This window comes from Rhamphochromis sp. 'chilingali', assembly GCF_963969265.1.
Source record: "Rhamphochromis sp. 'chilingali' genome assembly, chromosome: 8".
Taxonomy (NCBI): domain Eukaryota; kingdom Metazoa; phylum Chordata; class Actinopteri; order Cichliformes; family Cichlidae; genus Rhamphochromis; species Rhamphochromis sp. 'chilingali'.
Window position 1 is genome coordinate 28,947,350 of NC_137935.1, and position 16,991 is coordinate 28,964,340.

At 42.1% G+C, this 16,991-nt stretch overlaps 1 protein-coding gene across 1 annotated transcript in view; it reads left to right on the forward strand.

The window, feature by feature from the left end:
- Positions 1 to 7,062: 7,062 nt before the first annotated feature.
- The window catches only part of clpb (ClpB family mitochondrial disaggregase), a 39,590-nt gene continuing 29,661 nt past the window's right edge, over positions 7,063 to 16,991 (forward strand). The window contains exons 1-3 of the mRNA XM_080888856.1: positions 7,063 to 7,725; positions 7,928 to 7,979; positions 11,493 to 11,579. Of these exons, the coding sequence (XP_080744982.1) occupies positions 7,284 to 7,725; positions 7,928 to 7,979; positions 11,493 to 11,579 (581 nt within the window). The 5' untranslated portion in view covers positions 7,063 to 7,283. The remainder of the gene's footprint in view (positions 7,726 to 7,927; positions 7,980 to 11,492; positions 11,580 to 16,991) is intronic.

The following is a 16,991-nucleotide window of genomic DNA, read 5'->3' on the forward strand; positions in this document are numbered from 1 at the left end:
GTGACTGGCTGGTAGGTGCCAGTGGATTTACGATGGGGGAGCATGAAGTCCTCTATGATTCATGGCTGCTTAGGCACAGTGAGTCCACTGCCAACACACACTGCACCCACCTGATAAATCGCAGCTATGGATGCCCACTTGTGTATGTAGGGATGGGACTGGTTCCTTTTTGTGTTTCAGTCACAGCAAAATGCCATTTTCAACATCATTACATTACTTCCCCTGAGAACACACTGTACCTTTAGTGGTGACGTCATCATTTTCAAGCAGTAGATGTAGATGAAAATGCTACCCAGTGCAATAAACCACAGATACTGGAGTTTATCACTCCCATGGAGGAAATGGTCTTTCTTTCTCACATACTAATGCTTTTAAAAACATTTTCTGCTGCAACATCTCAACATGAGATAATAAGATAAAGACAAGGAAGACTGGTGATCTATCCATATCAGTAACATCGGCAGGTTTCTAGTGCAGGAAGTAATAAATTCAGCCCTCGTGTTTGCACTACAGGTTGCTTTCATGAGTATTTCTGTGTTTTTGTGGCGGGGGAATTTTTCCTCGTTCCAACAATATAAACAAAAACATTCATTGTACTTTCCGTAATGACTAGTAATCATTTTGTCCTACTGTTCATTTACAGTACAGGAAAGGTTTTGTTTGGTTATGATTGTTTTGCAAGAAATACTTCAATCACAGTGGGGTAGTCTTGATTAAAATGTTATATGAGAACTGTGGCGCCATGTGTGACCAGATATTGGCATGTAGTCGTCGCCAGACTGTCATCAAACATGTGAAGTTTGGGACAGACTGGACAAAATACATTTTTAGAGATGAAAATCTTATGTCCGGTGGTCAAAATTCCTTCAGTGGTCCCTTCCCGAAGTAACCCCAAAAAGTTCCTGAAGTAACCAAATGGTCACCTGCAAAGTGACCTCTCACTTTGCAGGTGAATGTGTAAACCAGCGATGCCTGGAAAACACTAAAACTGTACCAAAATGTTATTTTCACCAGATCTGAAGAATGCAAAAAAATTTCATTAGTTGGTAAGCATGTGTGGTGTATGATATATTTGATTGACTAAAAATATTATTATTAGTAGTAGTAGTAGTGTTGTTGTTGTACAATGGGGCCTTTCCACTGATGCTACACTCCACCTGTGAATGTCCAGCTTCCAGCTAAAATGTGTATTTTGCGCCATCTGGCGGTCAGGATTATAAGGTCAGTGCTTTATCATACCTTAAACTGTGCAGTGTAAAAACCAAAACACGTGTTGCTGGGGAAAGCACAGGTGTATTAATGACAAATACATTCCTGTCAGGTGAGTTCCTGTGTTCAGGCTCTCACTGGACCAGAGCCATCATCTGTTACACCCGTGAGTCGCCTTACTTATTAATGAATAGAATAGAATAGAATAGCCTTTTATTGTCATTGTACAGAGTACAACGAAATTGGAGTGCCACTCCCTTGGTGCAAGTTTCAATAATAAATATAAATGTAAAATATAAAAAGTACAAAAAAACCAATCGTAAGTACTCAAACAATAGTATGTACAATATATACAGGATAGCAGCATAATATAATGACAGTATGAATAGCAGCATAATATAATGACAGTGACGGTATGGAATAGGTTCAATTGTTTTTGTGCTTATTTACTACGGTGATAGCTCTGGGAAAGAAGCTATCCCTGAATCTGTTTGTCCTGGTTTTATGTGACCTGTACCGTCGGCCTGACGGTAATAGTTCAAACAGTTGGTTGCTGGGGTGAGAGTGGTCCTTGATGATATTGCCAGCTCTGCTGAGGTACCGAGAGTTTGCAGTGACCTCCAGGCTGGGCAGAGAGCAGCCAGTGATCTTCTGGGCTGTGTTGATGACCCTCTGCAGTACTTTCCTGTCTGCAGCTGAGCACCCTGCATACCATGTTGTTATGCCGTACATTAGGATGCTCTCTATGGTGGCTCTGTAAAATGTCACCAGCAGCCTCTCCTCCAGGTTGTTCCTCCTGAGCACTCTCAGAAAGTGGAGACGCTGCGGGGCCTTTTTAACCACCGCTGTAGTATTTGCAGTCCAGGAGAGGTCATCAAAGATCTGCACGCCCAGAAACCTCCTGGAGTGTACCCTCTCCACACAGCTCCCGTGAATGTAAAGTGGGGCCGGGTCTGCTCTGCCCTTCCTGAAGTCCAAGATAAGTTCTTTAGTTTTCGTGGTGTTCAGTTGGAGGTTGTTAACTGAACACCACTCAGTCAGTCTGTTGACCTCATCTCTGTAGTCCGACTCATCCTCCCTTGAGATGAGTCCAACCACTGTGGTGTCATCCGCGAACTTTATGATGGTGTTTGAGAGATGGGTAGGGGAGCAGTCGGATAGGGGACTCTCCCGTGTGCTGCGTGGAGGCCTCTGTGTCGCATTTCTCACAATAAAGCTCTGCCAGGCATTTTGGAAAAGCTTACTGTCATCCGAGCAAATTTTTTTGTTCATTTGTCACACACGATTGTTAGAAGATCTGATGGTTTAAAAACCCATTTTTTAAAAGTGTTGTTTATCCACAAAATTGGCCCCATAACCATTCATTCGTGTCACAGTGCAATCATGCTTGCAATGCACCAGCGATCATCATTGACGGGTTGCTCGGGTCTTAAAAGAGAATTAAGTTGTATTTTTTTTTATGTATATATTTTTTAAATTCTTATTAATAAAGTACCTCTATAAGTAAAAAGTCTTTAATTAGTAGGGCACTACTGCTGATAAGCAGTTAAACAGCATCTTCAATGTTATTAGACCTGTTATCCAGTAGTTTAAGATAAAAACTGGCCAAAAGACTGCAAAGTGAGGATTTGACAAATGACAAACCAGTGGTAGAAGCATCATAACATCAAGAAAACTGGACAGTTAAAGGATTTTTCTTTATACATTAAAAAATTAATTGTTTGATGATCTGAAATGTTTAAGTGTGACAAACAAATACAAAAAAATACTTACTTACAAATGTTACAAATGTTCGCTATCATCAATCTTTATATTACAAAAAAGGGCCATAAGGATGATTAAAATCAAAAATTCTAAAATTCACAGATCTGGTTCATTTTCTCACAGCACAAATTATATATAAAGCAATAAATAACATGCTTTCTGACAATATTCTAAAAATGTTTTCTAGAAGGGAACGGGGATACAATTTGAGGGGGGAATTAAATTTAAAACATCCTCGTATCCGTACAACATTAAAAAGTTTTTGCATCTCTGTGTGTGGAGTGAAGCTGTGGAACAGACTAAGTAAAGATATGAAGCAATGTCCAAGCATGGCGCAGTTTAAAAAGCGGTTTAAGGATATGGTTTTTACAGGGTACAGGGAAAAGGTAGAGATTTGATAGGGTGTTCTTGTCTAATATTTTCATGTGTGTGCGGGTGCACGGGTTTGTTGGTATGGGTATATATATATTTGTAGATTGTGTATCCTTGAGGTGTTAGTGGGGTTATTGTAAATGTGTATATGTGCATTTGTGTATATATGTATGTATGGATAGATAGAAACATATATGTATATATATTTAAAAAAAAATTACACATAACATATATTGTAATTGCAAAGAGGTATTTCTGTAGTCTATTGATACTAGATAGTGGAAAAGGGGTGGGATTAAATAAGCTTATGCTTCTTCCTGCTCCTTTTTGAACATGAACGTTATTTGGAGTTGTGGTTGCTCGTTTTCCTTTTGTTTTGCTTTGTTCATTTGTCTCTTTTAATTCTATTTTGTTGTACTTTTTCAACATGTTCAAAATAAAGATTCAATCAATCAATCAAAAAATGATTTTTCACACCATTGTCATATAAAAATGACTCACTTCCTTCATTCTGTTCATTGACCCCACTGTGAACCACTAAAATGTTTTATAGTATGTAGTATATACATATATATATGTATGTAATATATATTTATTTTATTTATTAGTTTTTGGGTTTGTTTTGTTTTTTTTGCACTAAATTAGACAACATCAAAATAGCGTTGACATTTTTGTTATTTGTGTTTTGTAATCTTTATAAAAACCTAGAAAAAAACACCTCTTAATCTTTGGTATATGGCGAGGTGCTGTGGACATCCAAGTTTGTGACTGTGTCGATTTTTCAAATCAATACCATGGTTGCATCTACTGAAAATCTCTGTGAAGCTTAAATCTCAGTGACCTTGACTTCAAGGTCAGAGGTCAACTTTTCTGAAAATTGGAGGCGTTTCACATTTATAACACAGGTATGTCTACTAGGAGGCTGAAGGGTAGCACTATATATTTATAAACAATCAAAAACAACAATTTATTTCCAATTTGTATGGAATTTATTTCTGTAAACATGGTGTTTTAGGTCAGATTAAGGGACTGATGTGATGGTAAGGTGTCCGCTGCTCTGCTTTGAATATTGGTAGGCTTTTTTATTTTTTTTATTTTCACAAGAATTACTAGTTCCCCTAGAGTTTTGGCCACCCCAGCAATCAGAAGATTCCCTATGAGCAAGCATTTAGCGACAGTGGGAAGGAAAAACTCCCTTTAAAAAGGAAGAAACCTTCGACAGAACCAGGCTCAGGAAGGGACAGCCCTCTGTCACGACTGGTTGGGGTGGGGGGAGTGAAAATTAAAAAAAAAAAAAAAGCCAAAGTGATAATTATTGGAGCAGCTTAATTAAAATTTCCAGTGTAATTTGCTGTTAATATCCTTTTCCAACCCCAGTTTGTGTTTTTATCACTTTGGTCCAGGGTGGAAGATGCCATGCTGGAGATTGACTCTGTATGGTTTTTCAGTGTTGATACTTGGGAACCTGTTGGAGAGGCCAGGGCTGAAAAAGGGATGCCGTAGAACCTGAGAGGGTGTTATCCACTGGTGTGCATCCAAGGCCAACATCTCTTTAATTAGGCTGACAAATAAGCGTTGGCCATCTTCGGGTCCTCGTCTAAACATCATTATTTGTTCGAGGTCATCCAGACGTTTAAGTTTTATGTATCTTGTCTCCAAAGATTCATATCCTGTCTCATATTTAAATTGTTGGGCGGTCTTAAATGTCCAGCGCTGTTGGTTGTAGTTGTAGTTGTCTTTTGTGAAATAGTCTTCAGTGTACACGCCAGGATCGAGAACATGATCTGGTGGCTGACCATGAGTCTCTATGATGAATTTCAAAACATCATATTTTTTTCCAGGGTAGAGTGGCACGCCTGTACCGAGCTCCACAGCCACCAGCCCCAGAGACCACATGTCACATGCTTCATTATAAGGAAGGCCAAGCATAACCTCAGGTGCACTATAACCAACTGTCCCCACACGGTCACCAGGCATCACTGCAGACGCAGGACATGCGAGGCCAAAGTCTATAAGTCTGACTTTGACTGGAGACTCATAGCGGTTTACAACCATGATGTTTCCAGGTTTGAGGTCAGCGTGCACTATTCCCAAAGAACCCAGGTGGGACAGAGCATTTGTGAGTTGACCTAAAATTGGCCTGACTTCGCTTATGGGGAGACACCGGTTATTCGGGTCCCCTATGTAGTCCCACAGGCATTGATCTAGGAGTTCAAATTTCAGGCAAACCCGCTCTCTGTCAAGGAAAAAGCCGTTCCATTTAACAATGTTGGCGGCATCTGGATCCAACCTTCTCAGCTGCTCCAGGATGAAAATTTCCAGTTTTGCCTGTTGCAGAATATCAGGGTCGCTCTTGTTGACTTTAATAGCCACAGCTACCTGACTGAAAAGAAATAGTGTTTCAACAGGGCAGGCTGGCGCCCTGTGGGAGGCAGAGGTGATAGGGTAAGGATGCAGAGGATAAGAAAAGATCGTATCTGTCAGCTCATCAGCGAGCAGCCGCAGAATCACAGGTGCAGCTTGGCAGGGGATGGAGAGTGAAGACAAAATCAACAATGACTTATGGCAAAGTTACAGTCTCAATGTTATTCTTTATTTTTTCTCAGTGTCTTCTTGAGGGACAGTATGTGTATATGTGTACGTGATATTAAATGAACGTTTAAGTGCAGGACACTTAGTGCCATATAGTTGCAAATGTTTCTCAGGATTTGGTGTTGGAGAAAGAAAAAAGGGCCTGTTATTGCAAGCATTTCACATATTTCTCTGTCGCAGCCTTGGAAAAACAATTCTAGCATGGGTTAGGGGAAAAAAAATCACAACACTGTGACTGAAAAAGCTGTGGGAAAATGGATTTAGCTAGCAACAGCTGCCCCTTAGCCACAGTTTTCTTCTTTACCCAGTCCTTCGTGTATTCCATCGGTCCCCAAGCCTCGGACCGGTACCGGGCCCGTTGAGACCCACGTGTGAAGTTTATGGTTTTCAGGGTTTCTATCATTAACTCGGTTTCCCTGGGTCTTTTTAATTGTGTGTCGTTTTTTGAAAGAAACGTTGCTGATGCATACTACGTTTACGCCTTAGAGACCAGAGAGCATTAAGTGGCAGCGAGGAGGATATTACTCTCAATGTTGTTGGCGCATTTTCAGGAGGATGCTGCTAATAAAGGTACACAATCACACAGTGAATTCGCGTTCATCATTATTTATTTATTTATTTTTTTTACAAAATACCAGTTTTTGTCTTGATCGTAGCATTTTATTTTGTTGTATTTATCCATGTAACCTTAAAGGCCCAGTCCGTGGCGCAAAAAAGGTTGGGGACCGCTGCTCTAGGTGTTAATCAGGACGGATAGCTTTTTGAGGCAAGTTTATAAAAAAATAAAATAAAGCCGAGACAGCTCCGATGCTAATTTTTATAGTTTCGTGTTAATGTTGTGCCATGGAAACCCTTTTAAAAGCCTCGCCTCTGTCAGTGCGCCCCAGGGCAGCTGTGGCTACAATGTAGCTGCCATCACCAGTGTGTGTGAATGTGTGTGTGAATGGGTGGATGACTGATTGTAGTGTAAAGCGTTTTGGGGTCCTTAGGGACTAAGTACAGCGCTATACAAATACAGGCCATTTACCATTTAAAAGTCTCCCTGACTGTTACAACACCCATGTTTTAAAGCAAACGTACACCAACTGATGCATACTACGTCATAATCAATGACGTTCAAGTAAACGACATTTCCCAGAATGCGCCGCGGCTTCTAGTGACATCCACGCCACGACGAGCTGAAACGGTTATTTACGTCCCGATGTTACGAACTTGGTCCCCTGACCTGAGCTCTAACCACTGTTACACCTGAGTTAAGGCGCTGCCCCTAGTTTGTTGTCCTCCGGAGTCACCCCTGGACTGACGCCATAAGCCAGACCAGCTTGGTTTTCGGTGAGTCAATTGCTATGCTATCATCGGTTCCCACCAGGCTATTTGCGCGAAGGTCGCGCAGCCTATCACCGTGCAGTCGCGTGCTTCAGACCAGCGCCAGCGGTGGCGCGTGCCAGGGCATCCGCGAGACTCCGGCGGAGGCCAAGCGCAACCCCATCGTGTCCACTTCCAGGGTCTCCAGGAGGGGGATTTTGGCTGAGGAGACTGCTGGAAACAGCGTGAAACCATCGATGCAGTACCACCACCTCGCCCCTAGATGGCTGTCCAACCTGGAGAATCGCCGCAGTTCCTGGGCGGCTCTGGCCAGCAGAGGTCGTAACAACAACCAGTACTGGGAGGAAAGCGGCGGAGACAGGGGAACAGGTGGAGGACCCATGCGGGCAGGAGTAGCCTCTGCCGGTGTCCTCTCTGCTGCGGCCGTGGCCTTCTGTCTGAAGAAAGACCCCGATAACAAAGGTAAGCTTATAATAAATTATAATCAGCTGACACTGATTAGAGACCGGCCGTTCATTAATTGTTTTTATAATATAGTAAATACTGATGGGACGATGTTATATGATATAAACTGGTCTGTAGAGTTAGTTTTAAACCCAGCTTGTTTTATTTAGTAAAATCTTTAGTGTAGTTAATGTTTTCTCTCTGCTTTTTCAATAACCAGATGATGCTCTTTTGGAAGCAGCAAGGACCAATAATGCGCAGGATGTAGCCAGGTAATACCCAAACATGAACACTTAAAAAAAAACAAAACATAGTTGCTTGTCTTCTTTTGTCTTGAGTTCAACGTAGGCATTGTGTTTTAAATGTACGCTAATATATGCTGGCTCTAGATATTTCACACACCTGTAAATGCTAGAATCGAGGTGGCGTTAGGACCACCTTTATTCTTCAACACACCCTGAACTCTCTTAGGCAGCTTTCTTGTAATGTCTTTAAGTAGTCTTCAGGATTAGTCCTCCCGGCTTCTTGAAGGACTCTTAAAGCTCTTCTTTGGATGTTTTTGCCTTTTTGCTGTGTTCTCTGTCAGCATGATCCCACGATGTTGAGCTCTGGGCTCAGGGGAGGCCAATGCAGCCTCATGTCAGAGCCTACTACACCAAGTTTTACAGATGGCTGTATACACTCACTGCTGTACATACTGATGAAGATTTGAACGAAAAATATTATATTTAGATTCATCACTCACTCACACATGCTGACGCTGATTTTTTTTTTCCAGTTCTTATGTAATTTTGCATAGCTGAGCCTTTTCTCCATGTTTCCCTTCCTTATGAATGGATTCTTGACAGCTGCACTTTCACTGAAATAATCAAACTGTGTTATCTTTTTATCTTTTTAAAGTGTTAAACTGCTTGTCTTAGGCCATGCCTTCACCTTATCTATATTGCTTTAAAACAACAAGCAGCCAGGACTAAATATTTACTAAATATTCATTATTTACTATATTTGCTATACTTTTGGCATGTGACCGAATGCATGGATGAGTGGTTTCCTACAAAAGAAATGTAAAAAAAAAAAGAAAAAAGTATCACTTATGACCTGAAATGAACTCTGGTTTGATTATTACACCCACGTGTAAGTCACAGATCATGTGCATAGGGCAGTTTCCAGAACATCCACGGTTAACTCCTGTTATGAAAGCACACCTGTAGTTGTTGTCCCATCAGTAACCAGCAGGTGGAAGAAGAGCTCCACCTCTCTGTGTGAAAGTCTTCCTCTTGAGGGAATATTTGCAGTGTGGATGTTTGGCACTAACTTATGCTTCCTCATATCTTCTTCTTTCCTGCTGTGACCCAGAAATCAATTTGCCATCATGGAAAGCAAACATGAAGAAAGAACTGCAGATGCATCTGATGTGAAAGTCTCATTCAGTGTTGCCACGTACCTCCAATGTGGCACACGGCTTGATGCTTCATAAACCCAAGAATTACTCATTTGGAAGCTTAATCTTCTCCTTCCTCACTTATATTATAATATTTCCCTCCGTCGCATCTTCAGTGGCATAAAATGCCAGTGAAGGAAACCGGGGAGGCAAGTTACTGTAATAAAAATGCCCTCGGACACTTAAGACTCCCTGCTTCCAGTGTGTCTTGCTCGTTTGTTTTTTTTCGCTGTGATTTTTAGGCTCTTTAAAAACGTGTTTCTCTGAGATTTGTTTTACTTCAGAATAATGTAAAACAGAAACATTAGAATAATATAAACACTTGCTCTGAACTTGATCCTAAACTTAGTCCTGGCAATGTCCTGCACACAGAGGGTTAGGTGGCAGAAATGGGTATGCTACATAAAAGAAGGTGCATGTATTAGAGCCAGACTTCTATAATGGCTCGTTCTCATCCATCTCATCGATGGTGTTACATTAACGGGGTACAGAAAGGAGTATCCGATAGATAAACCTGAACATTATTATGAGAATTTATTCTTCTTCAGATCAAATTCTTAGTCTTTAACCTTTTAGAGGCTGTTGCTGTTCAGATAGATGTGTTGTTGTATTGTGCCTATGTTAATCATAGTAATTCATGTGTTTCGGCTGTTGTTGAGTATTGGTCTTCAGGTCCATGTACTTGAGCGCATGCATACCTGTGTGTATCGATGCATGCCCCCATCTGCATGCTCGGGTTACCTGTACACATGTGGCAGATGGCGAAGGTGAGAGTGCAGCGAGACGGCCAGTTAGCAGGTCACAGATGTGTTAAGTGCTTTGGTCGACTCTGTAGAAGTGGTTGAGTGTCAGGGTGTGTCAGCTGAGAGGCAGCAGGGAAATGAAGAGTGTCCATTTTCACAGAATGGATGGTTAAGAACTTGGTAGCGTTTGGCATGATAGCAGTGTTTAAAATAATGCTTAATGCTTGTTGGTATGTTTAGCCGATATATATTCATGCATTCTTAGTTGGCACCATATGGCAACCATGTAGTGTTATTTTAAAAAAACAAAAACAGTGTGACGATCGAAAACTGATATTTATATTTGGTGCTAATGTTTTCTTTATGTTTCAATATAAATGATGTCAGGGCATGTTCAGCCATTTGTTGGGTAGGACATTAGAGAGAGAGAGAGAGAGAGAGAGAGAGAGAGAGCGCAGCGTGGCATGCAGTGCAGCTGTAGTTTGACTATTGTGGTTAAACATGGTTACAATATTTTTCACTTTTAAACTAGTTTTTTAAAGCCAGCGATACAAAGTGCTTTGGAAAATGTAGTTTGTTAACAAACTGGTGACGACAAATACCACGCCACACCCTGGACGCTATAGAAGGAACCAGACTCTGATGGTTGGTATGAAGCGGACACACAACCCTTCTTCCAGTAACAGAACTAAAACGGCAGAAAATCTCAGAAGCTGAAAGAAATTAACTTTAGGTGGCAAAACTCCAGTGAGGTGTGCATTCAAGGAATGTGGCAGCAATGTTTCAGTGTATGACTTCAGATTTGCCTGTTAAATTGGTAACAAAAACAACAACAACCCTTTAAATCATACTTGAAAGTAAACACTTTCAAGAACAGACCCAGTCCCATGTAGCTTATCACTTATATCAAATAAACCACTCTGCTTTTTCCATCCACTCTTGCTATGTCATTATTCTCATATCAAAGTCTTTGTATTTTTTCAAAGTCAAAGGAGCTTCTCAGTTTGTCCGAATTTAAAATGGGGAAAGAAAAGTTCAGCTGCAGCTCTTACGGCTTACCCTGATTGTGCATGCAGAGCAGGCAGTGAAAACGGAGACTGAGAGCATCAGTGTGAGTGCAGACCAGACTGAAGCCGCTGTGTTGACTGTAAATAGGGACTCTGTCTGCTCAGCACCAGAGACGACAGCCGGATCCCTTACATACGCTTATAAGGACTGCCTGATGTTATAGCCTCGGGCAGAAAACTCAACACACACCTGGCTTTAACGTGCAGATATATTAAGTGGTGCAGAAGGCTTTGGATAAAAGCAGGATATGTGCTGGATTTATTCTGGTGTGCCCCAAAAAAGAGACTATGCTTGCAGCAGCTTGCCTCCCATATTTCTTGTTTTGTAGATTTCATTTTGATCTGCATAATTTCCCCTAGGTGTGCATTACTTAATCTTACTTCTGTTCCTTCAGCATGGTACGTGCTTTAGAGAGAGAAAGAAAGAAAATGCTACAATATCGATTGCAGTACTACATGGAGCTTCTGCTACAGGCTGTTAACGGTGAGACTGAAGTAAAAATAAAACCACTTTCTGCTTCTTGTTCCCATCAGGCTGTTAAAAGAGGGGGTGGATCCGAATCATCGCCACCGTCTCGGCTGGACCGCTCTCATGGTGGCTGCTATGAATCGACAGCACAGGTCTGTGCGCGCCTGCTTCGCCGAACAAGTCGTGTTTTGAAACTTCTGAGGCGTTACATATGCAGCAGCGGGTTTGGTATCGCGCAGCTGCCGCATTAGTGCGAGCATATGCCATCCTCGTCCCTGCTTTGGTTGTTACAGTACGTCATCAGAAGTGCAAAGTGCAGCTTTCAGACTGACAGACGGTCTTTACCCGTTCCCCCATTTCTCTGTCCAACAAATTAAATTAGCCTCCTGGCCCCCAGAACACACAGAATACAGAGAGGGGCCGAGGTTGAGGCCGGGCCAAATCCAATTTACAGGCCCTTTTTTTCCTTCTCACTCGCTCTCTTTACCCGGTCTGTGTGGTCACTTTTTTGTTAATGCTTCTCACTCTTAAGGCCCTTTATGTGAAATCTGAATATTAAAATGTTTTCAGATGAGCTTACTTTCAGTCCTGTTCTTGCTTGCTTGCTTTTTTTTTCTCCAAGTTTGAACTTGTGTCGCAACAAATTGAAACTTAACGAATAAATCTGTGATCACAAAGCTTAATTGCGTGCGTGTAATTGGTTACAACTTTCAGTTTTATATTAATTTCCTTTTGCATTATATTAGCATGTTCGCTTATAAATCTTGAAGAAATTTATTGATCACGAGAGCGACAGAAAAGTAATTTGGCAGTAAAACGAGGGCACTATAATTGTTTTATCCTGATTGTCTTCTTTTTATAATCGTTTGAAGCCAAAATGGTAATTGAAATTAGAATTTGATGAATCACTCGGAGCTGATCAGAGATGAACACGGTCACATGATCCTTCAGCTGCGACTTTAACGTTGTGTATGTCGAGTGATCGTATCCATGGACCTTTTTATTTTTAATGATATGTGTCTGTCTGTGCGTGTGTGTCATGTGTTTTTTGGCTACGTGTGTGTGTGTGTGTGTGTGTGTGTGTGTGTGTGTGTGTTATGAGTGCTATAACTCAGCCAGACAGTGACACTCCTCTGTGTTTAATCCCGTCTTCCAGCCCCCCAGTGAGCAGTCACTGCTTCAGGGAAGACAGAACATCAGTTCACACACATCAGTCACAAACACACAACCGTCCACTCGTAGAAACACGTGCGCGCACACACGGGCGAGGAGACCGAGGGAGTTCATACCAAATATCTTACAGGCCAACTGCCTATTACTCAGCCACACACAACTTTATTTGCAGCCGTTAAGTGAAAACACAGGGAACATCACTCACGGACGCGGTGTAGCCTGTAGCGAGAGTGTCACCGTGGCTCTCGCTGTTGAATTATTCTGCCCGTCTCTCTCAAACAGTTGTGTTTATATTTTCCTGGGCCAAAAGTGATAATTGTGTTTCAAGAGGACATTTCAGTGGGAGCTGTTTCTAGATGTAGTGTCCACCAGGCAGGTCAAGGCGCGGCTGCGTGAGGGGAATCAGGGGTGGAGCAGAGGGGGGTGTGGGTGTGTAAGAATTAAGGGTGAGACATTTGTGGTGGGTGGAGGGGGCGTGTGTTTGCTTAGCTTTGATGTAGGGCTAAATCAGGGATGCGCAGGGCCTGGCTCTCTGTTTGCACTCTTTAACACACAATGCCCATCTCCATCGCTCTTTCTCTCCCTCCATCCCTCCCTCACGGCATTCACGTGCACAATGAGCGCTCAGCCAAGTATAACGCCTGTTGACCGTTCCGACCTGTCGGCCGAGTGACTCGATGGGAGGGAGGGCGACGGAATCGAAGGGAAGAACAGGGGTGAAGGAACGGGAGAGAATAACCTGGCAGGGGAGAGAAGGCATTTAAGTGGGATTATAGATTTGAGACCAAGATTAGCTGGACTCAGCAGGGCCTAATGAAATATAATCATTTGGCCATCATGATCGTAATGGTAGGTAGTCGGGTTCAGATAACACATATGGGGTTTGTTATTAAGATCTCCTTACGCTGTCATATTACGACTGTATTCGCAAATAATATAATATAGTATTAAAATATAATTAATGGCACGTTTTCAGGATATTGCTCTATACTATACTCTATAACATTTTCATGTTACTATTTTCAATATGTGTACATACGTTCTTCTCTTGGGTTTTGGTAATAAAATAGCTGTAAATAAGAAGATTGCCATCTTCTTTTCTGCTATGAAATGATTAAGTGGTTAAACCTGAAGTGGAAAACATAATACTTAAGTTGTTTTTAAAGTGAATAATAAGTCTCGGTAAATGCTTTAGATACCAGCCTCTAGAGTCCACTATTTCCTGACTAAATAATCATATCGTAAAGAATCGGGTACATTTAAAAAAGGAAAGAAAAAAATTAGAGGTACAGTGAACCTTGCTTTCCAGCATCTTTCTGACCCCAGGTGGACACCGGGTGAGGTGGGGTGAGGTGAGGTCCAATGTCTGGGCCAGGTGGTCGCAGACATGGTTGGTCAGTTTGGCTCAGGTGTCTTTTATTGCACAACGGAGGTGGAAGTGTCTGCTTCCTGTCTTCCCTCCAGGGCCGGATTGGAAACTAACACCATCCCTCTGCGGAGACACCGATCACCTGCTGGTGAAGCAAGGCTACAGTTATAAATTTGTCAGCTCTAGAGTGTTGCATAGAGTAATGGGAAAGAAAAATGGTGTAGCATGGAGATGATGCCATAAATGGATTTTCAAGTGTCCGAGCAAGATGCCGACACCCTGTTTGCTTAAGGAGCAGAAAGGTAGTCATTAGCTCAAGGATCTCTGTAAAGGGGACAATAAAAAGATAACCTGGATGAATCCTTTATATTTGTTTGAGAAGAACACGAGCAATAAAACATCAGGATATAACCAGATGGCTCAGTCATACAGAAAGGTTTGGGGGCATAAAACATTTTTCTTGTTTTATCCACAATTATTACACAATTAAAATAATTCTGTAATAATTGTGGATATTATTTTTCTTTCTGTACATATTGGACTGTATCAGAAAGTCTGTAAACTGTAACTTTTTGTCCATTTCTGTTGAAAAGGGAGCTTAATCTAATTAATCTTAATTAACCACCTCTGGATGCCTTCAGTTAGGCCTCAAATTAGTGCTGCAACTCTCCTCCCAAATAAAGTTAGTCACTTGATCATCAGTTGATTAGTAAAACTATAAACTGTTTTTAAAAGCTCATTAGTTTTAGTACCGTCCTGTGTAATTAAATCTCCCCTTCTTTCATCTTTTTAGCTACTCTCCCTCCTTTCATCCAGTCCTCCTCCTCCTTTCTCCTCCTCTTCTTTGGAGTTTTCCTCCTTTTTTATCTCTCCGTGTTTACCTTTCTTATGCCATTAACTCTTTTCAGACCATCCCATTCCTTCAGTCAGTCCTGCCCAGCCTCGTGTGACCAACCTCAGTTTGAGTTTGTGCGTTTCTGTACGCGTCTCACAGGAAGCATCGACGTGTTTGTAGAAGTGCTTGCAAGGGTGAAGGGGAAACCCTCTGTGGGTCATACCCCACCCCTCCACAGTGATACAGTAACAATAGGGGATCCCACCCCCACCGACACCACCACCACCACCAACCCTTCCGATTGTCCTTTATACCCCCCTCAGCAAGGTCAGACACAAAGACCTGGCCAGAATGTTCTCAGCCTCGCTCTCCCATAGCAATGCACATGATGGAAAATAGACTTTCAACCTTTATGTTTTTAACTAAAAGGTTTGTAAATGTTTATATTCCATGCTGAATATTTGCATGCCTCTGCTTCTCAAATGATGTGCTCCTCTTACTTATATCTAATAGTGGGTTAAGTAAGCCTGCTGGTCAAATAAATATAGTGACTCGTGCTGTACTTCAGTCTGTTGTCAGAGATGCAGCCTTTTATATTTTAATCAATATCTGCTTCTAAATTTCTGCTAAATATATATATTTTTAAAAACCTGTACTTTTGTTTATAATGCCACAAATAAATAAGATATTTAATTTCAACTGATCTTATATAAGAGTTAGTTTCACTCATCCAGTCTCATTTTAAGAGCACAGGTTCTCCTAGCAGGGCTTCAGCCTGTTACATAGTCAGCTCCACCTCATCCTCCTATGAATGGTCATTTTACTCTATTTAAGCCCTTTCAGGCCACTGCCACAACCATTTAGCTGTAAGCGATCCATCTCTCCCTCCCAGGCCACATTACGTGGTCACAGGTTTAATGGCAGAAGCATCAGCAGCGTACCAGCAGGGTTCATGTTTCGGCCACCGCCTCTCTCTCTGTCTCCCTGTGTTCACCGACTAGCTGGCTAGTTTTTGTGTGTACATTTGTGCTCATCTGTGTCTCAATGTGAAAGCTACTGCTTGCCTTCACAGTGGACTAAGTGTGTCCTGCAGACAGGGAGACCTGAAACATCTGACGGGTCACAGTGAGTGGTGTTGCCGAGGTACTCCTGTTTGTTCTATAAGGCGGTACGCTCCAATGAAGGCCTACACACGAACACCCACTCGGTTACACTCCCCCAACGGTGCCGGAAATGGGGTCCGACCCCTGCCCCCTTCAGTGTGCACATATGTACATGTTACGAGGCCGACAAATGTGTAATGAAGGAGAGATAGAAGGAAGTGACTAGTGGGGTGTATCCACCATAACGAGACAGAATAGACTGGTGTGAATCAGGCGAAAGTGTCACAGGCAGTCGAGGAATTGGATATTTGCGCGTGATCTGTTTATGAACCGTGAGGAAACTTTGTGTAAAGGTCAAGGTTGTATTTGGTGACGCGACAGAAGCAGAGCTCTGTTCATGAGTAACAAAACATTTAATTAACAGATATTGTGGTCAGTGGCAAGTGTTGCAACTGCAGCAGCTGATAAGATATGTGTGCGGGCTTGTTAACATGTCATTGGTTACATGCGTGACGCTGCCGATTCAGAAACACTTTGACATCCACCAAATAAGAGGAAACATACAAGCTGCTGCAAAGCAATAAATACCGCTTCAAGGCAACGCTTGCACACTTTTTGGATGGAGCACGTCACAAGTGTTTCTCACATCCAGTGTGTGTGCTCTTCCTGTGATGCCACCTTGTGAGTCTGTATGTGCTGATGCAGATTTATCTCCACATGTTTTTAGCAAACAGAAAGATCTAATTCTAGTACATCACACACAGTGAGATGAAGGGCGTCCCACACTTCATGTAGAGGTAACTGTCTCTTTAATAGCTCTGAGAGTATCAGACCGTTCTTTGCCTTGTTCCTCCTCCTTTTTCCTCGTCTTTGTCCTCTTTCTCTTCTACTTCCTCCTTAAATGCCGCGTTCATCTCCTTCTCCACTGGCTGACTTCTTCATCTCCACCTTCTCCTCCTCTGCCTCCCTTCTTTTTTTTTTTTTTCTCTCCTCCTGTTCCAATTCTGTCTTTTCCTTCTTTTTGGTTCCTCCTCCTATATTGCCGCCTTCTTCTCCTTTTTGTTCTTCACCTTCTTCATCTCCT